We start from the raw sequence: 22,790 nt of genomic DNA on the forward strand, positions 1-22,790 counted from the left end.
ACAAAGGGTTCCACCTTTTGTTATATTCTTTCCCAAACCAGCAACACCAGTCACTGTCACTCAGCAGGCGTAGCTGCAGTGCTGTCTGCATACCTGTGACCATTCTCTTTTTCTGCCAATCTTGTGTTCAGTTATTTGCAGGTAATTTATGTCATCCAGCAAAGACTTTGAAAAGCAACCAGCAGAAGCTGTTAAAAATAGTAATAATACATTTCTTGAAGAAATTCAGGAGCAGGAGGGCAGCCAGGGAGTTTGTAGGGCCTGCTGAGGAGTGCTGTGTCAGAGACCTCCAGGAAGATAAGAGTTGACTTCTTTGCCTGTGTGTCCAGAAATGAGGGGACAATGTTTTCTGTGGGACTTGGCAGGGGCTGTGTCTGGGTTTGAAATGCCTGTCAAAGAAGTTCTGGAGGAATTAAGTGAGGGGAGGAGGAGAAATACTCTGGAACCTAACAGGACTCCAGGAGACAAGAGGTGAGCTCTGGCTGTGGAACTGAGTTTCTCTTCCAGCTGGTTCAAGTTGCCTAGAGAAGTTGTTGATGCCCTTCCTGGGAAGTGTTTAAGGTCAGATTGGATGAAGCTTTGTGACACTGGTCTAGTGGGAGATGTCCCTGCCCATGCAGGGGGTTGGATCTTTGTGATCTTTAAGGTCTCTTCCAACCCAAGCCATTGTATGATTCTCTACCTTCTAAGAGAAGGGGAGGATGCTGCATGTGGTGCATGGCCAGGTTCCAGAGGAGAGCCAGGCAGCAATGGGCTGAGTTAACCTGGGTCTGGCTGGGACAGATCTGGGGAAGCAGTGCTGAAGGGTGGATGCATTGGGCACACAGATAAATAGGGTGTGGAGTTTGTGAAGAGGAGCCAGTGAGCACTTGGATGTGGATCTTGGGCTGCCATCTGTCTTGGAAGTCCTTGAGGAGTTCCTGTGCTGCAGACTAAGGGGAAATTCCTCATCCAGAGCCCCAGTGCTGCTGCTGAGTTGTTTGAAGGGGGGACAAAAGAGGGAATGAGAGTGTAAGGGACTGGCATGGTTGGAGGAGAGGCAGCTGTAGGTTGGGCATGGAGATGTGCTGGGAGTGTTGATGCTGCTGAAGGTGTTCATAAATGACTGGAAAAAAGGGTCCCTTCAGGAAGGAATGACATCTTTGGGTTGTGATGGATCATTGCAGCTCATGTTTGGTAAATAAATAATGTTTGGTAAAATAATGCTGGGTTTTGCTAGGGGAAAAAAAAAAAAGGACAGAAAGAATTCTGTCACTGAATGTCATACACCTTAATGTCAACACTGTGTTATGTTTGGGTCTTTCTCTCCAGCAGTCTGTAGTAGAAGTGAAAAAAGCATGGGACAAAACCTGTGTGCACAGGTATGGGGTGTGTGTAAGGTAAGGAGCAAATGCACAAACCCACAGTGCTGAAGGTGGTGGTGATCATAGAATCATAGAATCCTAGGGGTTGGAAGGGACCTCGAAAGATCATCTAGTCCAACCCCCCCTGCCAGAGCAGGGCCACCTAGAGCACCTCACATAGGAACGTGTCCAGGCGGGTTTTGAATGTCTCCAGTGAAGGAGACTCCACGACCCCCCTGGGCAGCCTGTTCCAGGGCTCTGTCACCCTTACAGGAAAAACATTTTTCCGGATATTCAACTTGAACCTCCTGTGCTCCAATTTACACCCATTACCCCTTGTCCTATCACTGGTCACCACTGAGAAAAGCCTAACTCCATCTCCCTGACACTCACCCCTTACATATCTGAAAACATTGATGAGGTCACCCCTCAGTCTCCTTTTCTCCAGACTAAAGAGACCCAGCTCCCTCAGCCTTTCCTCATAAGGGAGATGTTCCACTCCCTTAATCATCTTAGTAGCTCTGTGCTGGACTCTTTCAAGCACTTCCCTGTCCTTGAACTGAGGGGCCCAGAACTGGACACAATACTCCAGGTGCGGCCTCACCAATGCAGAATAGAGGGGGAGGAGAACCTCTCTTGACCTACTAACCACCCCCTTTCTAATGCACCCCAGGATGCCATTGGCCTTCTTGGCCACAAGGGCACATTGCTGGCTCATGGTCATCTTCTTGTCTACCAGGACCCCCAGGTCTCTTTCACCTACACTGCTCTCCAGCAGGTCAGCCCCCAACCTATACTGGGCCATCGGGTTGTTCTTCCCCAAATGCAAAACTCTACACTTCCCCTTGTTGAATTTCATCATGTTTCTCCCTGCCCAACTCTCCAGCCTGTCTAAGTCTCTCTGAATGGCAGCACAGCCTTCTGGTGTGTCAGCCACTCCTCCCAGCTTAGTGTCATCAGCAAACTTGCTGAGGGTACATTCTATACCCTCATCCAAGTCGTTGATGAAGATATTGAACAACAGCGGTCCCAGTACCGACCCCTGAGGGACTCCACTAGTCACACACCTCCAACCAGATTCTGCCCCATTGACTACAGCTCTCTGACTCCTTCCTTTCAACCAGTTCCTGATCCACCTCACTACCTGATCACCAAACCCATACTTGATCAACTTATCTACAAGGATGCTGTGAGAGATGGATGAGGAATGTGGAAATATATCTTGAAAAGCCTTGTGAAGGGGCTGAAGGCTGAATTGTTCCTTGTTTTTGCTTCCACAAGGATTAAAGGGCATCAAGTGAAGTTAACCATGTGGCACATTTAGAAAAAAATTAAGGAGTGTTTTTTCCACACTCTCTGAAAATGTCTTGGATTCAAAAGTGACTGGAGACACGATGAGAAAAATGTTTGAGCTGCAGTGCAGAGAAATACCACTGCAGGACAGAAATGTCTGAGGAGTCACTGGAAGCTGGAAGGGCTGTGGGGAAAAGAATCATCTCCTGTGTGCCATGTGCCTGGAGTTTTTATCCATTGCCTTTTGCCAGCTGGGGGTGCAGGTGCTGGGCTGCCTGCTTGCTCTGATGTGCTCAGGGACTTCACAACCAGCACTGACTTGAACACTTTCACCCTGATGTACTGGACTGTTGTCTTTCTGGGGTCCTCTCACTCTGTGCACCTCATCTTGTCTGGCTGTGGAAGTTCAGGTTCTGCTTCTGGAAAGCTTGCTTAGCAGCCAAGGAGAATGGAGAGATTTTTTGATTATTAAATGGAAATATTTAGTGCTCAGAAGACAACTGACTCAGAACAAAGCCCATGCTCTGCATCTTTGTACATAAAAACACCTGGACTGGGGGACAGCACAGGTCTGGCCTAGTTTTATGCATGAACAGCAGAGGATCCTGTGGCACTGGAGTGTTTTTTCCCTTTCCCTGGAAAACTGGCTGTCCCTTGGTTGTCCAAAGATATTTCAGAGTCTTTCATCAGGGCCACTCAAAGACACCAAGTGAACTGCAGAAGGGTAGAGGGTCTCTTTTCTGACTGCTTCCAGACTCTCTCCTAAAATGTCACCAGATCAGAGCACTGTGACTTCCATGTGCAAGAGCTGTTGATTCTTCTGCAATAGGACCCAGGCTGTCCCTGTGTTTCTTCCTTGTGTTCTCCAGAATTGTGTCATCTGAGGTGGAGGTATCAGCATCAGCCGAGGAGTCACTTTTGGGTGTGACAGACTGGTTTGGGTTGGAAGGGACCTTAAAGATGATCTCCTTCCACCCCCCTGCATGGGCAGGGACACCTCCCACCAGCCCAGGTTGCTCCAAGCCCCATCCAACCTGGACTTGGACACTGCCAGGGATGGGGCAGCCACAGCTTCCTTGGGCAGCCTGGGCCAGGCTCTCACCATCCTCATAGTGAAGAATTTCCTCTTAATGCCCAACCTAAATCTGTCTTTTCCAGTTTAAAGCCTCTCCTATCACTACATGCCCCTGTGAATGTTTTTTGAGCCAGCACAGCTCCCAGGTGATCCCAAGTGCTGTTCCTTTGGAGAACCTGAGATTTGGAAAGTGTTTTGTCACCTCCATGGCCACGTCCCATAGGTGACAGTGGAGTGTGATAATGCTGCAGAATTTCAGTGGAGGTGCCCGTGGGTGCCTCCATGCTGCTGAATGCTGGAGGGTGTGCAAAGGCATTGCTGAAAGCAAGCCTGGAGCAGTGCCCAGCCTGGGATGATGCTGTCACCCCATGCAGGGACACCTCTGCCACACAGGTAGAAGTGGCATGGGGAGGAGCTCAGGGTTTTGTGCAGCTTTGCAGAGCATTTAAATCTTTGCAGCACTGACTGGGACCACTGGGTTGCACTGGAGCAGGAGATGGCCCTTCCCATGGCTGCTGCCAGCCCAGCTTGCTGTGCTCCAGGCTTCAGCCTGGCACATCCAGGGGGGTGACCTGGGGGCTGCTATGGCTGATGCAGAGGGACACATTTTATTGTGCCTGTCTGGAGCATGCCAAGGGCAAAGGATCTTCTGTCTTGTACCAACAGTGGTCACAATCACTCAGTTTAAAGGAATTCTTATACCTGCTTACAATGCTGAAAGTTCTTGCTAACTCATCAAATGCTTTGTACTGAAAGTAGTTAAGTTGAACTTAAGTTTTGAGCTGTGAGTTGATGGGATCAGTAACAGCTTCATCATGAGGAGCCTGTGTGGAGATTTATCACTAGAAGCTTTGAAATCCTGTGCTGGCTTTTTAGGTTTTGTTAAAATCCAGGGAGTGTTAACATTTACCTGCCATATCCTGGGAGGGCCCCAGTGCTTTAACAAGGGTCTGTTCAGAAAGATGGTTTTGTTGTGTTTGTTTTCTGACAGTAGCACTACCTCATCCCTCAAATCTTTTGAAAATACAATTTTAAAATGTATTAAAAATCAATGCTGACAATCTGGACTTTGCAAATCAGCAGATAGAAGGATCAGAGAATGTGTAGAATTCATAAGGAGATTCAATCACCAAAGATACAGTTGTTGGCAGAATGAGTGATGGAAGAAATTCAGGACCAGAATCTGTTTTTGAGATTGACCTGAAAGCCAGGAACCTCTCTGAGCTGCTGATTTTACATCTATATAAGCTGTCACTGTCAGTAACACAGTACTGAGCTCTTCAAGTCACTCTTGGACATCAGTAAATAAATAATGTATGTGTACTGTTAATTTTTTTTCTTTTTTCCTTAAGGTGAATCTGGAGTCTCCCTTCTGTTTGCTGAGGACCAGACACAAATCTAATACATTTACACTGTCTGGACTCAGAAGTAGGACCCTGGCTCAGCAAGCTCAGCTTGGGCACTGAAATTGCAACTTCTACCCTGCTGATTTTTTTTTTTATTTCTCTAGTGTGATTCCCCTGCCTTACCACTGTCTCTTCATCTCTTTGCATTTTCTTTTTTTTCCAGCATGGTTTCATCATATTTGGTTCACCATGGGTACTGCTCAACAGCAACTGCCTTTGCCAGAGTCACAGATACCACAATCCAGGAAGAACAGACCTCAATAAAGAACAGGCAAAGTAAGTCCTTTGGGTAGAGCTGTCCCCAGAGTGGGACATGCTGCCCATGACCTTCTTCCACAACAGCACAAAACTTCCCATGACATTGCAGATTCCCTGGGGTCAGTAGAGCTGAGAGACAACTGCTGCTTGGGGCACTTTTCCTCATCATCACTGTGCCCCCCCACACCTCTGTTGTCTTTGCCTGAAAATCTGCCCTGTTCTTCCCTTTGCCTTCCCTACAGCATGACCTGCATGTGTTGAAGGAGAGTTAAGTTTTCTGATCAACTTGGCTCATTTTCTACAGTCTTGTTGAAACTTCATAGCTGGATCCTGGAAGAGATGGATGAGGTGGGGCTCGGTTTTGACCCATCAAATGAGACATGGGATCCAGGGCAGAAGATGCTTGCTTGGAGGCAGTGGTTACCTCCAAGACTCTTGGTTCCCTTGGGCTTTCCCTACTCTGAGCTCTCTATGTCCCAGCATCCCTCTGGATGTGGTTCCTCTTGCAGCAGTGCAGGTTTATTTGCCTGATCCCAAGGACACAGCAGCCTCTTCTGACTGCAGGCAGTGAGTTTTCTATGTTTGGTCTTCAGATAAATTTTTTTGGCTGCTGAAGTTCTTGCAGATTCAGCCAATGTGTTTAGCTTACACTAAGGGAAGAGTTTGTATTCTGTGTTTGGTTTGGTTACTGCTGTTTTCTGCAAGGTGCTTTATCCCTGAGGTGGTCAGGCTGGGAGTGCTTTCAGTTCCTGCAGAATAAGGTCTGCACTTTTCTCCTGCTGGATCTCTCTTTTTAGCTTTTCTATTCACAGGCTCAGCCTGCAGAGTCCCAGAACACCAGTGTGTTTTCTGCATTCTCCTGGCTGTTGAATACAGGCTGCATCCCATTCTGTGCATTTCTCTTCCCTTTGTGACCTGTTTCTCATGTGACTGTCACATACCAGGAGCACTGTGCCCCTTTGTGGCTCACTCTCCATACATTACATGTGCTTAGCCAGCACTCAGGTTCATCTGGGGACTCTGCTTAGTACCCAAAATAACTCCCACTTGCTGCTTGTTAGTGCTGATGGGCTTGGGAGTTTTCCAGGTCATGTTGTCCCCAGCCTGGTCCTGCTGGGGTGGGTTTGTGGGTTCAGTCTCAGAGGAGGCAGGGTGGACAGGGTGGTCCCACTTGTCTGGGGCAGGTGAAGGGCAGGAGTGTAGAGCCCTGCAGCTGGGGATTGTATAAAAGGTGTGAGGATGATACCAGAGGTGGTAAAACAAAAAGAGGGAGGAAATACAAAAGGCAGTGACATCTGTGGGAGTTGCCAAACAAGGAGCAACATGAAAAGCAGCAAGACATGAAAATGGATGCATCAGTAAGGAGAAGAAATGGAGTGAAATGAAGGGGACTGGAGCAGATGATGGTGTGAGAGCCAGGCTGGTTGTAGCTTTCAGCTTTCAGCTGTGCTGACAAGCACATAGACACTGAGGGGTGGGAGCCAAGAGCAGTGGTTGGGGATTGTTCCTGGGGGTTGCTCCTCAGGATCTCCAGGCTGGGTTTCAGCTGCTCCTGTTTTGCAGAACTCAGAGTCTGTTGCTGCTGGAGCCTCTGGTTGCAAAGCACCTCACAGATGATTCAAAACCCCCTCCCTGCTGTTTGTAAGGAGCACTGGAAAAACAGAGAGGGAAGTGCAATGCTTTTTGGGGTTAAGGACCCAAAAACGGAGAGGGAAGTGCAATGCTTTTTGGGTTTAAGGACATTTAGTTTGTAGTTTTATGTACACTTAGAAAAAAATAAACCATGACCTTGTAATCAGAAGCTCTGAGTGTCCAGTGATGAAGGACTGTACCTGAGACATGAACACCCAGGGTGTTGGATGGTGGAAGCTTCTGCCTTCTATCTTTGAGGTATACAACTGGTTGAGGCTCAGGATTTTTGGGGGGAGCTGACAGGTGCCACCACCTCCTTGCAAGCCAACCTTGAGTTACTTCTCTGGAAGAATCTTGTCAAGTGGGATGTGCAGGAACCATTTTTGGTGGTATAATTTCTTCCACTTAGAGGCAGAGATATTGGGGAAAGAGTCCTGTGCTGGGGTTTAAGGCCTCAGACCCTTTAGGAGCACTTTACTTACCTGATGCTCAGCCAGCTCAGCTCTTTCAAGCATCAACAAGCCAGAGGAAGTAACATGGGGGTGGCCTAGGGGCTTCCTTTCACATGGTCACTTCCCCATCACTCTCCTTCTACCTGTCCAGGTGTCCTGCTTGCTTTTCCATCCCTGCAGAGCTCTGTGACTGAAGGACTGAAGTCCCAGAGCATCTCCTTCATCCTGCAGATCCTTCTGCTCTTGCTGTTTCTCAGCTCATGAAAATGAGGTTCTCCCTCATTTTCAAAGGCTTTTTCTCACCCAAAAGAAACAAACTGTGGTCCCCAGTTCTCCCTAGCTTTTGTGCAAGGTAGAAGTGTGTGAGACAATCCTCTGGCTATCCTTGCTGGCCAGGCCTGTGTGTCAATAGGTCTCCTTTTGCTTTCAGGAATACAGAAGCTAGTATTAGCAGGCAGAGTGGGAGAGGCTATAGAAGCCACCCAGCAGCTCTACCCTGGCCTCCTAGAACATAACCCCAACCTGCTCTTCATGTTAAAGTAAGTATGAATAGCTTTCTACTCCCTGATCCTGAGTTATGTAGATGAAGGAGAGAAGAAAAAGGCTGTCCAGCCACCCAGCTTTGCACATCTTGGTCTGAATTCAACTTGGTTGAGATCCCTTTGGGAAGAGGTGGCAGAGGACACAGTCCCTGGAGCAATGCAGACATAGCCCCTTGTTTGCTGTCAGCCCCAGTACAGCTTGGCCTCAGGAGGGGGGGCAGAGGTGGCTCTTCCCAGCCCATCAGTTGTGTAAGGACAGTTCCCAGGAGAGCTAAATGGGGAGGTGTCCTTGCTGTCACTGCTTTTTTTACTCTTCCTCACCTATTTTCTCCTGGCCAGCAGGTTGTTGGAGTAGGGGGGGAGCTATGACACTTGGCAGATTTAGTATTTTCTCCCTGAAAACAAACCCTGTACTTGAGTTTTGGGCTAACCTGCAGGGGCTGTGGAGACAAAAGTGTGCTGGCAAGGAAGTTTCTTCTTAGTGCAATGGAAAGGAACTTTTTTGGGGAATGTCTCAACATTCATTAGCCTCAAAGTTGCAGTTTCTGAGCTCCTTCCTCTCCCAGTGTTGTCAGAGCACCTTTGTACTGGGAGTGCTCTGATAAAGAGTTATCTCTCTTTGTGTTGTCATGATAAAAAGAGAGATAAATTCCCTAGATATAAAAATAGTTGTTGGATCAGCTGCTGAATTTGGGTGTATCACCATCCCTTCTGGAGGAGCAGCCACACCAGGTCACAAACTCTGGCCAAGATCCAGTGCTTGCTGCTGGTTGCCCAGGGCAGACTCTGTGAGGCAGGCAAGCCCGCACTCGGGTTTTTCCAAGGTATTATGGAATAAACAGCTCTTAGTGATTTGCAGTCATCTTGGTATTAATTAAACAGCCCCTGGGAGTTCAAGCAGTCATTTCTGAACCCATGGTAATGACCAAAAATCTCTGTTTCAAAGCCAAGACATTTCTCTCTCATGCAGTTTTTAGGAGTTCTAAGACATTTCTCTCCTGTGCAGTTTTGAGGAGCTCTCCAGTCAGGCAGGCAGGCAGGGGAGCTCCCTGCAGAGCATCCTGGCTGTCACCCCCCTCTCTCCCTCCCCTCCTCTGCCCCAGGTGCCGGCAGTTTGTGGAGATGGTGAATGGGACAGACAGTGAGGTCAGGTGCTTCAGTGCCCGCAGCCCCAGGTCCCAGGACAGCTACCCCGGGTCCCCCAGCTTGAGCCCCAGACACGGATCAAGCAACTCCCACATTCACAGTACTGGTAAGTGTGTGTTCTGTGTCTCCTGGGGAGGAGGGCAAATGTTTGAGGTCTGTTCTCTGCTGCTTTCTGCCCTTTGTGCTGTGAAATGCTCCTTTTATTTCTGATAGCCAGCTGTCATGGGTGGCTATACTGTTACAGAATCAGTTTTCCATCAGGTGTTTTCCACAGACAGTTGTCTGCAGAGCAGATTTTTTCATTTTTTTTTCAGAATAAAAGAGCTTTTGTGAGTGGCTTTCAGTCAGTGCTTCACTGGCTGAGGAGGTCTGTAAAACAAATTCTATGTCCTGTGCTGTGGAGTCTGCAAAAGAATTGCTTTCCAGTTAGGAGCCAACAGAAGATTCACTTCTGGCCAGCTGAGGGACAGGTTAGGAGGATGCCTTGAGTGAGAGAGAGTTTCTCCTTCTCCCATGGACTCTACTGTGCAAGCTCTAAACATGGGCAGTGGTTTCAGGCTGAAAGAGAGGAGATCTAGATGAGATCTGGGAAGAAATTATTTCCTGTGAGGGTGGTGACAATACTGGCCTAGACTGCCCAGAGAATCATAGAAAGTTAGTGGCTGGAAGGGACCCCAAAAAATCATGGGGTCCAACCCCTGCCAGAGCAGGGTCACCTCCAGCAGTCACACAGACACCTCCAGGGGGCTTTGAGACTCCACAACCCCCCTGGGCAGCCTGGGCCAGGGCTCCCTCACCCTCACAGGGAAAAAATTCTTCCATATATTTATACAGAACTGCCCATGCTCCTGTTTATAACCATTGCCCCTTGTCCTGTTGTTGGTCACCCCTGAGAAAAGCTTCACTCCTTCCTCCTGGCACTCACCCTTTCCATATTTATCAACATCACTGAGCTCACCCCTCAGTCTCCTCCTCTCCAAGCTGCAGAGCCCCAGCTCCCTCAGCCTTTCCTCACCAGGAGATGTTCCACTCCCTTCAGCAGCTCTGTGCCTCTGCTCTGGACTCTCTCCAGCAGTTCCCTCTCCTTCTGGAACTGAGGGGCCCAGAACTGGACACAATATTCCAGATGTGGCCTCACCAAGGCAGAGCAGAGGGGCAGGAGAACCTCTCCTGACCTCCTGACCACCCCCTCCTCATGCCCCCCAGGTGCCATTGGGCTTCTTGGCCACCAGGACACATTGTTGGCTCCTGGGCATCCATCCTTCCATCCCCCAGCACCCCCAGGGCCCTTTCCCCTTTGCTGCTCTCCAACAGCTCAGTCCCCACCCTGTCCTGGTACCTGGGGTTGTTCTTTCCCAGATGTCAGACTCTCCACTTGCCCTTCTTGGAATTCATTCCATTTCACCCTGCCCAACTCTCCAGCCTGTCCAGGTCCCTCTGGATGGCAGCACAGCCTCCTGGGGGGTCAGACACTCCTTCCAGCTTTGTGTTAGCAGCAAACTTGCTGATAGTGCCCTCTGTTATCTCATCCAGATCATCAATAAATACACTGAATGGGGCTGGTCCCAGTACTGAGTTGACTCAGACTGGTACTGAAGCTGCCCCATCCCTGGAAGTGTTCAAGGCCAGGCTGGATGCTTGGAGCACCCTGGTCTAATGAGAGGTTTCCCTACCCTTGGTGGGGGATTGGAACTGGATGTTTGTTTCCCTGTATTGTGCTGTGAGAAACCCTGGTTATGTTTCTCTGCCCAGGTAGTCAGAATGATCCCATCAGTCCATAAAGGTTCTTGGAAATACCTCTTTCCAACTGTACATAAAAATTGCCCTGCAATGGAAGGCAGCATTTTTATGTATTTGTCTCCAGACATGGGACACTGCCTGCTCAGATCTCTGTCAGACCTCACCCTTTCATAACAGTGACAATTTCATCAGTCATGTTTAAAGGTTAAGCAGAACTGTTGTGCAGAATCTCTTGCTTTTGGCATTAAAATAGAGAAGGGCCCTTTGTGTGAATCTTTGTCTTGTCTTGATAAAGAGAGATAAATTCCCTAGATATAAAACCAGTTGTGGGATCAGCTGCTGAATTTGGGTGTATCACCATCCCTGCTGGAGGAGCAGCCACTCCAGCTCACAGCCTCTGGCCAAGATCCTGTGCTTGCTGCTGGGTGCCCAGGGCAGGCTCTCTGAGGAAGGCAAGTCCACACTGGGGTTTTTCCAAGGTATTATGTGAGCCTTTAGTGATTTGCAATCATCTTGGTATTAATTAAACAGCCCCTGGGAGTTGAGTCATTTCTGAACCCATGGTCATGACCCAAGGTTTATGCCCTGTGTTGGTGAGTTCCTCAGCCTGAGGGGCACCTTTCTGCAGAGAGCAGATGAGATTTCAGGCCTGACTCTTCTCAGCAATGTCTGTTCTGAATGGGGAGGGTTAGCTTAGGCTTTTGAAGTTGTTATTTACTGAGTGTTGTGGCAACAAGGGTCTGGCTAACCTGGGCCAGGTCGTGGAGAGCCTGAGTTTTCACCTGTGCTTTAAGAGTTTTCCTGGACAGAGCATTTGTGACAAATACTTGTGAGAAGAGGGTTTGCAAAGCTTTGTGTTTCAGCACTAGTTTGTGTGAGCTGTTTCTGCCCATCTTTCCTTTACAGACTGTTTTTAGAACTTCCTTAAGCTCAGATGTTGCTGGTGACAGCACCTGCCATATTCATTTATGTTTTCTCTAAGCCCCCTCAAACTCAAGAAAGATGAAGCATAACTTATGATCTGCAGTCTTACTTGGTTTTGTTTTCTTGCTAAATTGTTGCCTTTGCAATAGAGTGATGTTGTTGGTCTGGCCTCAATTTTCCCTTTCTTCTTGACTTTCAGGAGCAGATAGCCCAACCTGTAGCAATGGAGTCATGTCCACAAAAAGCAAACAGGGTCACAGTAAATACCCAACACTGAGCTCGTCATCTTCATCTTCCTCCTCCTCCTCCCCCTCATCTGTGAACTATTCTGAGTCCAATTCTACAGATTCTACCAAATCTCAGCAGCACAGTAGTACGAGTAACCAAGAAACCAGGTATTTTGTTTTTTCCTTTGTAGATGCCTGAGGAGGGTGAGATGGTGGGAGAGGTCTCAGTCTGAGGAGCCACAAGGACAGTTGTCCTGCTCTTTAGAACACCAGAATAACTCTTCCTGTCTGCTGGGTCACTGGTATTCCCAGCAGACACCAGCCTGTTCCAGTTCTGCTCAGGCTTGGCAGCTCATCTCACAAGTAACATTCCAATGTTCAGACACCAACCTGTCCCATTAAACTGATGTTGTCAGGTCCTACCAAGATGGTTTTGCACAAAACACTCCCACTGAGCCCATTTTTGTCACTGCTGCCTCAGCACACTGGGTCTGTGCAGCTCAAGTGATTACTGGGTTGGGGCACTGCCCTCATGAGTGTTTTCTTTGGGCTATCTCTCCCTATTGCCCAGTTCTTTCCAAATAAGCCTCTGAATCTACAGTGATCTGTTTCATCCTTGTGACAGCAAGTCAGGCCTCTAGGAAACCCCCCTCCTCCATGGAGCCACCAGCAGTCCAGGAGAGGGGGTAATTCCATGGGGCATATTGAGCTCTGGTGGGAACTTCCTTTGGGCTCATTTTCCAGGCTGGTGTTGCCAGGCTGGCTGAGTCCCTGCTGGAGCAGAGGATATCCTTATGGTTTGTAGAATCTCTTGCTCACTGCAGCTGGCACTTATCTGCTGAGTTCTGAGCTGAGCAGAGTTTGCAGGGCAGTTTGTAGTCTCTGTGGGGACCCCTTGGCAGCCATACAGCTCATAACTGTGTGAGGACAAGGACCTGGGGATGGCAGTGGATGAGAATCTGGACATGAGCTGTCAGGGTGTGCTTAAAGCCCAGAAAGCCCAACCACTTCCTGGGTTGCATCACAAGAAGTGTGGCCAGCAGGTGAGGGAGGGGTTTCTGCTCTTGTGAGACCTCACCTGGAACACTGCACACAGCTCTGGAGCCCCCAGCACAGGAAGGACACAGCCCTGCTGGAGGGAAGGGCCACAAAGATGATGAGAATGCTGGGGCACCTCTGGTACAGCCAGGCTGAGAGAGTTGGGGGTGTTCAGCCTGGAGAAGAGAAGGCTCTGGGAGACCTTCTGGCAGCCTCCAGTCCATGAAGGGGCTACAGGAAAGCTGGGGGGGGGAGAGCAGTGACAGGACAAGGGGTGATGAAGCTGAAAGAGGGGGACTTAGCTTAGATATCAGGAAAAGAAGATCTTCGACAACCATGAGGGTAGTAAGACACTGGAAGGGCTGGCTAGGGAGGTTGTTGATGCCCCAACCCTGGAGGTGTTGAAGGATGAAGCCTTGAGCAGCCTGGTCTGGTGGGAGGGGACCCTGACCATGACCGGGGGTTGGATCTTGATGATCTTTTAAGGTCCCTCCCAACTAAAACCGTTCTATAATTCTATGAACTGAGTGAGAAATACTCAGTTTACCAAAACCACTTGATAGTGCTGCATTTATGATGGGTCTTTATTTATTTCTATATAAATATAAATGTAGAGCCTTACAGTTTTTAAACTGTCGATAAAGTCCCAGCCAGAATTTCTTGTAATTTCAGCTAACCAGGAGTCAGTCAGCAAGCTCATTCAGATTGCTGCTGTCTTAAACATCCAAGCTTAGAACCCCTGTGTTCTGTCTGCAGTGCACTTGTTGCAGGAGTTGGAGGTTTCTCATAGCCAAGAGTTCCCTCCTGGTCAGTGTGTCACTCTGTGAGCTTTGTGTCTGACTGTTTCCTGCAGGAAAGCACAGCAGGCACTTTCAGAACAAAACCCTGTTTCATAAAGCTTCTTCAGAAAAAAAAAGCTTCTTCAGAAGCCTGCAAGAATTTTTGTTATGCTGACTTGGACCATTTGGCTCCCTGTATTCCAACTTTTCCTGGTTTACTGACCATTTCTGGGCTCTGTCTGCCACCTGAGCTCTCCCTTTCTGATCTTTGGTTCCTCCTTTCCCCTCAGTGACAGTGAGATGGAAATGGAGGCTGAGCATTACCCCAACGGAGTGCTGGAAAACTCATCCACCAGGATAATGAATGGCACCTACAAACATGAGGAGATCCTGCAGACAGATGAATCCAGCATGGGTAGGGCCTCAGAGACAGGAGGGGTAAAGGGAAAGACAAGGAGCAGGTGTCAGGAGTTAAAATTGTGATTGGATGTGGGGGAGGAATCATGTCCTTTGGCTTTCTTTCCCCACCCAGTGAATGAAGTTCTCAAGATGCCTGTTTCACAAGGAGAATTAGCCTCTCCTGCAACTAAAACTAGGTCTGGCTTCCCATAGCCTTGCAGTAGTGCTGGTGATGGTGTGGAGCAGGGAAAGCAGTAGAGTCCAAGGTCTGTTCATTGCTGGTCATGGATCCCAGCTCAGAGCAGCCCTGAGACTTTTCCTGCAGTCCGCTGAGCTTGGCCCAGCTCAGATGGGATCACCCCTCCTCTGGGGGGATGGACTGCCTGCATTTCCTCTGGAACTGGGGGTTCCTCCACTCAGAATGCCTGTTGTGGCCACTGATATTGGGAAATTGATGGTGGCATCTCTGAAAGTTTTCTGAGTTGATTGGGTCAGGGGGTTCCGTGTTGCATGGACTGTATTGCACACAGGAAAGGGTAATGCAGCAGGACTTTGAAGTTCCATGGAATTTATCAGAATACTGGATTTGTAGGTAGTCCTGAAGAATTCAGCAGACTGAGCTCAACCTAACAGGCTGAGTTAAGTACCCAACAGGTGCTGGGAAAAAACCACTACTGGCAGGGGGCAGAAAAAGCTGGGAAAAGCTTGGAGCAGGGAGCAGTTACCTGCTCCAGGCAGGGAAGGAGTTCAAGGGGAGCATGGCAGAGGGAGGGAGGGGAAGGAGAAATGTTGGTCACTGCTGGTAACCTCTCTGCTGCTGTCCCTCTAGAAGAGAGCTGTCCCCAGAGGCAGCTCTGTGGGGGCAACCACGCGGCCACCGAGAGGATGATCCAGTTTGGGAGAGAGCTGCAGGTGCTGAGTGAGCAGCTCTGCCGAGAGTACGGGAAGAACACGGTGCACAAAAAGATGCTTCAGGTAAGGCTGAGCCTTGTGCTGCCTGGCAGCAGCTCCTGGGGCCAGGCTGGGGCTGGGGGCTCCCTTGCAGAGCTCTGGGTGGCCCCCTCTGTGGCAGATGGTGAGGAAGAGGGGATCCAGGGTTGGAACTCAGGGAATGGAGAGCACGGAGAGCAGGTTCTGTGTAGAGGAGCCACGTGCAGCTTCTGGCTGCTCCTGCTCTTCTCTCTGGGTGACACTGCCTGCCTTCCCCCCTGGGCTCCCCTGCCAGGAGGGGACAGACACCCTCTTCAGTCTGCTGTCTTGTTGGCCCTATGTGGTCCCTTGCTGCCAAGGAGAAAAGGGCCCTTGCTTTTCAGGAGGTAGGTGCCCCAGGTGGTGGACTCTGTGGTTCCCCAGTGTGTTTGCAGCCATGCATGACATTACTGTGCCTTTTGTTCTCTCCCCCAGGATGCATTTAGCTTGTTAGCTTACTCAGACCCTTGGAACTGCCCCGTCGGTCAGCAGCTGGACCCCATCCAGAGGGAACCTGTGTGTGCTGCTCTTAATAGTGCTATTTTGGGTAAGGCCTGGTTCCAAGGTGAGCTCTACCCTCTGGACATACCTGCTCTTAGGGACTGTCCTGTGGCAGGCAAGGCTGTTAAGTGTTAGGAGGAGTTCAGAAAGGCTCCTGTGGAGCTTTTGCCTCTCTTTGTGTTGCTGGGCAGTGATGCAGGAAGGCAGGGGGAATGGAACAGATCTGTCTGGACTAATCTGCTTTTGGCTCCCTTCCTGAGGTCTTCCTCAATACTGCTTCCAAAGGTGCTCCTTGGGATTTTCCTCCCCTGCCAAGATCTTTTTGATGCATTTCCTGATCCTCTTCCCTCTGCTCTCAGCCCACCTGAATAGTTTTGCTGGCATTACCAGAGCTCTTTTCCATGCTGTTTGGGTTAGCAGAGTTTTGTCATGGCAGCATCCCGCTTTCTGGTAAGGGACACAGTGGCTCTGCTGCATCAGAAGGTTTCTGTAGCAGATAGGGGGGGCATAAATCCATAAATCCAGTTACCTTTGAGCTCCTGTTGGGCACGCAGAGGTAAATGGGTCTGTCCTGTATGTTCCCATCACGTGTTCATTGTGCTAGAGCCCAGAGAGCCTGGTCCAGGGGTGGAATCAGGACTCTTGTAACACTCCAGCCCTGTCACTCTTTCCTTCTGGTCTGAGCTGTGGGGAGAGGACCCTGCTCTCTGCAGAGCTCTGCTTGTTGGTTGGTTTTCTTCAGCTAGCAAGACAGCAAGACCCCTTTTGCTGATGAGCTTTGCTCTTTGTGTCAGCAGGATTCATCATGGTTGGATCCAGGTGTGAGCAGTCTCTTGCTGTGTCCTCAGAGCTGAATGTTTAAGCCTCCTCTTCCATTTTGCTTGGACAAGCACGTTCCTTGCTCCAGCTGCTTGTTGCCATTTACTCTTCTGTGCCTGGCTCAGCCTGATGCAGAATGTGCCAGAAGGAGATGCAGAAGTTGTCTTCTGGGGGAAGAAACAGCTTGATGGACAAAGCCATGAGGGCTTCTGTTCTGAGTAAAGGAGCAGAAGTTCCATGGTTTGGGAAAGACAGTCCCTGCCCCTGAGAGTCAGCATGGGCAGGGGTCCAGCTGGGTGGCTCAGTTCTGCCCATTGTTTGCCCAGTGCTTGAGAAGGGATGTGACCAGGGAGATGGGAAAGGTGGTGTCTGGACGTGCTTGTGTAGCTCAGGTGAGGAGTCCCTCTTGTGTGCACAGCAAACGTGATGCTGGAAAGAAGTGGTGACCAGGGAGTGCGTTTGTCCAGGGCTTGGGAGAGATTGAGAGGTTATCTCTCTCTTGGTGCCGTTTTCTCTTGCCTTCATCTCCCATCCTCTGATCTCTTGTGCTTGGAGGGTTTTCTGGCAGACTCTGAGGCAGCAGGATCACCATTCCCTGCCTTGCTCAAGAGCCCTGTGCCCTGCTCAGGGGATGTGTGTGGGGTGGGGTGTGCAGAGGAGCAGCAGCACAGAGCCAGCAGTGCTCAGGAGTAATTTCATTCCTTCCCAGCCCCTTCTGCCAGGGTGCTGGGCTTGGTGCCCGGGCAGGACCTATAGCTCCTGGAGCTGAGGTTGGGCCAGGATGCGGCCGGGACGCTTCTCCTAAACAGATTTCTGTTTTTTGCCCCCACAGAATCTCAGAACCTGCCAAAGCAGCCCCCACTGATGCTTGCCCTGGGCCAGGCCTCGGAGTGTCTGCGGCTCATGGCTCGTGTGGGCTTGGGCTCCTGCTCCTTTGCCAGAGTAGAGGACTATTTGCACTGACCAGCCGACCTCGGGACCGCTGCCCTCCACCCTCTGTCGCAGACACCACCGCCTCGTGTGATAGCCCAACCTCCCTGCCACCAACTCGAGCACACACACACACTGCCTGGGCAAGGATGGAGCAAGTCCCTCGCTCTGTGGCTGTCCCTGTCCCCAGGAGCAGGGGGCAGATCTCTCCCCCACCTCCCTGCCACGGCTGCGGCTCCAGCGGTGCTCGGCATCCCGCTGGCTCCTCTCCTGTAGCGCCTTCCAGCCTAGGGATTCCTCTTTGTTTTGATTTGAGTTGTTTCTCATGGATCCACCAGTATTTTATCTGGAGAGTTTTGCTGAGCTGGTTTCTGCTGATTTACTGAGGAAGCTCATCAAGTTGGTGACAGCTTGTACTTTTCCTCCCTTCTCCCTCCATCGTGCACACACGGCATCGTCTTCTGTGCTAGTTACCTGAAATCTTCTCGCAGTGGCAGTTCAGAGGGATTTTTTTTTTTTTAATTTTATTTGAAATCCTGTTTATTAAAAAGGTCTCTTCCACCTCCACAAAGTCACTGATGTATTTATTGCCTGCAGACACGGCCCTGGCCATGCTTCTCATGCAGGAGAGGTTGGTGCTGGCAGAGGGAATCGGAAGCTTGGTCCTTCCTGGCACCCACCTCTCTACGTGCCCCAGGCTCCCAAAGTCTTGTCCTTGTCAGTGCAAAGAGCACAAGACCTGAAATTGCCTCTGATGGTGGCTGCTCTGCAGAGGCATCTCAGAGCCCTGAGAAATAGGTGGATGCAGCTCTGGCAGGAGTAAAAATGTGAAGTCATTTGTCATTGTACCCATTGGGTCACTGCAGCCTGCAGGAAACATCTGTGGGTGTTGTCCTGTTTTGCTGTCAGTTTTTGTGTTAAATGACAAATCCTCCTGCTTCTTCATGTAGGAGGGCTACTCAGACTCAGTCATTGCAGTATTTGCTGGCACTGGCCCCCAAGTGTCTTGGGAAGAGTTCTGAGCTGTGCTCACCCGTGCTGGGGCCAGGGTGCAGGTGTCAGTGCCAACCTTGTGAGGTCCCAGAAGGGAGCAGCAATGTTTCTTTAGGGATTATTAAGAAAATTCTTTTGGTTTCAGGTCTAAAAGGATCCAGGGGGACCAGGTCCAGCAAGGGGGACCTGTGGGGGTGTAACCTCCAAGGGAGATGGACTCTAGGCTCTGTTGCAATGGGTGTCAGAGCCAGGGACCTGAGTGCAGCCAAGCTCTTGACTCTCAGCTCCTCTGCCTCTGCGTGTTCCTGAGCATGAACATTTGGATGGCAAGGCCACATGTTTGTCCCCTGAACTACAGTGTTCAGAGGTGCTGGGGTCAGTCTGGCTGCAGGGAGAGGATGGAGTTCTGCACCAAATGAGGTTTAGATCAGAAGCTCAGGGGAGCTCAGACCCCACATGTGTTTTATTGCTGCTTGTGAATTTTATTTTTTTTTTATTTGGAAGGGTCAACAAAGGATGAGCACCTTTGGTCCTCAGAGTGGAGCCTGTGCCAGGGCTCCCAGAGCTTTGATGAGGGGAAGGTGAGGGGTGACCTCCCTGCAGGAGCTCAGAGTTTGAAGGATTTGCAGGATTTGCATTTTCCAGTTTGCAGCTGGAACATGAGGTCTGAATTCAAGGCAGAGCAGGGACACAGGGAAGCAGCTATGGCACTGCATGTGCAGGTGGTGGTGGATGGGAGCTGCCTTTTGGTGAAGGTTTTGAGCTTGGTGGTCTAAGGAAACAGGCAACAGGAGGTTCAGAGGTGGAGGAGGTATTTATTTGGTCAACTCATGTAGCTGGAAAAAAAAACCAGAGGGAGCTCTTGATCCCAGAGCCACTCTTCAGGCAGGGAGGAGCAGAGACCCACACTAAGCAGAAGACTTTACCTTGCAAATCTGAGGCTTCTGTTTCAGTTCCAGGGAGCAGCTCATGTGCCTGCAGATTCATCCATTGCTTGTCCTACTGATGGATGTAACACCAGTCCTCACCTCACTGCAGTGGCAGAGACACTTTACCTGATGGGCAGGCTTCTTTCCTGGACCCTCTTGATGCCAGAGCTGCCAGGCTGCCCAGCCCAACCCACGGGTGCTGCTGGTGAATGTGGGGCAGCATCAGAACTTGGCCTGGTGAGAGATTCTTCTCCAGGCTCCCCATTCCTTAGACCCAGGCTTGGGGTATTTCCAACCCAAGTAGCCCCAAGACAGGTTGGAAATACTCCAGTGCCTGGTTTTTAGCTTGCTGCTGTGGTTGGTCCTCTCCTTCATCTCTGTGGCAGCACCATCCTCATCTCCAGGGGTTCTTTGTTCCTTCTCTTCAGAGCTTCTTTAAGCCACATCTCTTTGTCATGTGCTCTGTTAATGACCCTCTTGTTTTGACATTCTTAGAGCAATTTTTTGTTGTTTTGTTTTCCCTTTAACTACAAAAAAAAAAAAAAAAAACCCAAGAGATGCTCCTGGATACCTGGTTATTCTGATGGCACAATGGGATGTGGTTGAAACCATTTTGCTGTTGTGTTGAGGTTAGTGCTGAGAGGCCAGACTCTTAATGATGATTAATTTACTGTTTAAGCATCTTAATGATGAATAATGTGCAGGGCTGTCACTTTTCCTGCCCTGGTGCTTTCCACTTTTTTCAGTCCAAGCAGTTTTGCAGATGGAGTTTTTCCCTTTCCACCCAGTTCCTCACCAGCCTCACAATGTCCAGCTCCTGGACCTGATGTCCTCATCCTGACTTTGGAGCAGTGCAAAAGGCTTTTCCAGTGACAGATCTGTCCCATTCCTCTTTGGTTCTTTTAATTTCAAGTGTTCTTGTGGTTTCCCTAATGGTTTCTGCTGGTTGTGCTCAGATGCTGATTAATGAGGTTGTGGCTTGGTGTGGGGAAGCAAAATTTGTGGTGTCTGGTGCAGGCTTCAGCCTTCTCCTGGATTGGTTCCTACAAGAGATTTGGGCTTGATTTTCCCAGGTTATTTTTCAAAGCCTCTTGGTCTTTGGGTGTTCCTGGCTGCTCCTTGATGGTTCCTGTCAGCCAAGACTCGGTTGGAATTGTTGTGGTAATTTTTAAAAGTGGAACAAAACTGAATTGAACCGAGGCCTTGAAGTCTGAACGTGGTTGTGCAGCCAGCCAGAGCCTTCATGCACTTTAGGAATTATTTTTGTAGAAGTGATTTGGGATTTGTTATTCCAAGTGCCTCGTGCTTTGCTCAGAAACAGAGGAGCCAAGGACAGCCCTGGCCCAGGCTGCTTCCTCTGTCCCTTGCAGTGTCACTTCTCCCAAGAATCCTTCAGTAAAGCCATGGAAAGGATTGTGCAGACTGGGAGCAAGTGCTGGCTTCCCAATTCTGTGTGGGGGTGACAGAGTCTCAGCTTTATTGGCATTATTGGGTATGTGAGGTTGAAAATGTCATTTGTGGTTGGTTGCTTTGCTGGACTGACTTGAGATCCTGGGAGACAGGATCCAAAACCCCACTCAGAGGGAGCATCTCTCACTCCGCAGCCCCTGGAGGCTTTCTGCCCGTGACATCTTTCCCAGGACTTGTGAAATGCTCTGAAACTGAACCTCTCCCAGCTCTGCCATGGCTGCAGACTTAGAGGATCTCAGCTTTCCACTGGTCCAGTGTCACCACCAAAGGGCTGTAGGCAGAGCACCCTCCAGCTGTGTGACACCAACCCCTCCATCTGCCCCAGACATCACAGCCAGGACCTCTCAGTGGGATCTTTCACAGAGACCTGGTGAGCTGCAGCCCTGCACATCATGGACTTTGGTTCTGAACCCAGTACCTTTCCTGTTAACATTGTGGGACCTCCAGATCTAGAACCTTGGTTAAAGGGTCCTTTAGGGGTTCTGCAGAGAGCTTCATGAAGCTGAAATACATCACCAGACTTCTCTCAGCCTGGGCGGAGGTTGGTGCTGTCACCACGAGCACTGAGTGAGGGCAGGAGCATAGAATCAGAGAATTGCTTTGGTTGGAAAGGAAATTGCAGATCCTCAGGCCCAACAGTTTACCCAGCACTGCCAAGGCCACCCCCACCCCGTGTCCCTCATCCCCACATCTCCAGGGCTCTGAAACCCCTCCAGGGATGATGGGGACTCCAGCCCTGCCCTGGGCAGCCTGGGCCAGGCCCTGACAACCCTTTCCAGGAAGAAATTGTTCCCAGTTTCCCATCTGAACCTCCCTGGCACGTTTTCCTCTTGTGTTATCCCTTGTTACTTGGGAGAAGAGACCAGGAGGTTTAGAGTGAGATGAAGGATGCTGTGAGTTAGAGACATTTGAGGAGCTCTTCAGGGAAGTGTGTTCTCCTGGAGCTCCAGGCTGTGACCATCTCAGTGGCCTCTGCTGGGTGCATTCCAGTCTGGGGACATCTCTCCTCTACCAGAGGATCCAATTCTTGTTCCTCTTGATTCCTTTGGGAACCATCTTGTTCCAGACAGTTCCCTTGCTGCTCTGGCATCCTGTCCTAGCAGGCGTTTAACAAAAGCTGATTCAGGACTTAGAGGGCTGAGTGAGCTTTGGTTGAGCTCTGCTGTGAGCAGGGAGGGGAAGACCCAGAACCTGAACCAGTAGCAAGTGCCAGAACCATAGCTCCTTGTTTCAGGACCCATGGGAGATGTGTGATTGTTCCCATTCCCAATGTTCTGGCAGTGCTCACCAACCCCATTGGGGCACCAGGAGATGGGTGAGGGGCCCTTTGGCACCGTGGTTCCTCCCTGCATACACCTGGGTCTCCCATCTGCTTCCTCATTCCTCCTGGTTTTCACAGTGACATCTCTGCCTGTCCCCAAGCTCTGTCCTTTTTTTACATTCTCTTATTAGGGCATCATTACCATTCTTTAATTAGCTTTGTTCTGGAGGCTCCCTGGAATAACTGGGACAAGCAGAGCTGTCGTAGCTCTCTCCAGGGTTTGAATTTATCCTTTTCCTCCCTAGGTGTCAGGTGTGGTGAGCTGTCTCCTTTTTCAGCCAAGTGAAATTGTTGGATTGCTGGGAGGCTGCTGTGCCCTGGTACCCCCCACAGCACCTCTCTAAGGCTCGAGCCTCAGGGCTTCTGCTGCTGTGAGGAGAAGTCACCCGTGGTTCACCAGGGGAACCAAGCTCCGTGGTCACAGAGTGCCCAGGATGGGATGGGGAAGTTGTGTCCATGAAGAGGCAGGGAGAAATCTTCAGCTGTCCTGGGGGGCAGTAAATGAGAGGAGAGGAGAAGAGAGGAGAGGAGATGGAGATGGAGATGGAGATGGAGATGGAGATGGAGATGGAGATGGAGATGGAGATGGAGATGGAGATGGAGA

General features: G+C 50.1%; 1 protein-coding gene across 2 annotated transcripts in view; it reads left to right on the plus strand.

Annotated features, from left to right (window-relative positions):
* Nucleotides 1-18,040, plus strand: part of RANBP10 (RAN binding protein 10) — a 71,513-nt gene extending 53,473 nt beyond the window's left edge. The window contains exons 7-14 of one of the 2 annotated variants that reach the window (XM_030457797.1): nt 5,281-5,393; nt 7,890-7,998; nt 9,105-9,253; nt 12,011-12,206; nt 14,146-14,270; nt 15,084-15,229; nt 15,659-15,770; nt 17,376-18,040. In XM_030457797.1, coding sequence (XP_030313657.1) covers nt 5,281-5,393; nt 7,890-7,998; nt 9,105-9,253; nt 12,011-12,206; nt 14,146-14,270; nt 15,084-15,229; nt 15,659-15,770; nt 17,376-17,506 — 1,081 coding nt within the window. In that variant the 3' untranslated portion in view covers nt 17,507-18,040. The remainder of the gene's footprint in view (nt 1-5,280; nt 5,394-7,889; nt 7,999-9,104; nt 9,254-12,010; nt 12,207-14,145; nt 14,271-15,083; nt 15,230-15,658; nt 15,771-17,375) is intronic. The other variant, XM_030457798.1, reaches the window with a different exon arrangement.
* Nucleotides 18,041-22,790: the final 4,750 nt, after the last annotated feature.

This window comes from Calypte anna, chromosome 11 (assembly GCF_003957555.1).
Source record: "Calypte anna isolate BGI_N300 chromosome 11, bCalAnn1_v1.p, whole genome shotgun sequence".
Classification (NCBI taxonomy): domain Eukaryota; kingdom Metazoa; phylum Chordata; class Aves; order Apodiformes; family Trochilidae; genus Calypte; species Calypte anna.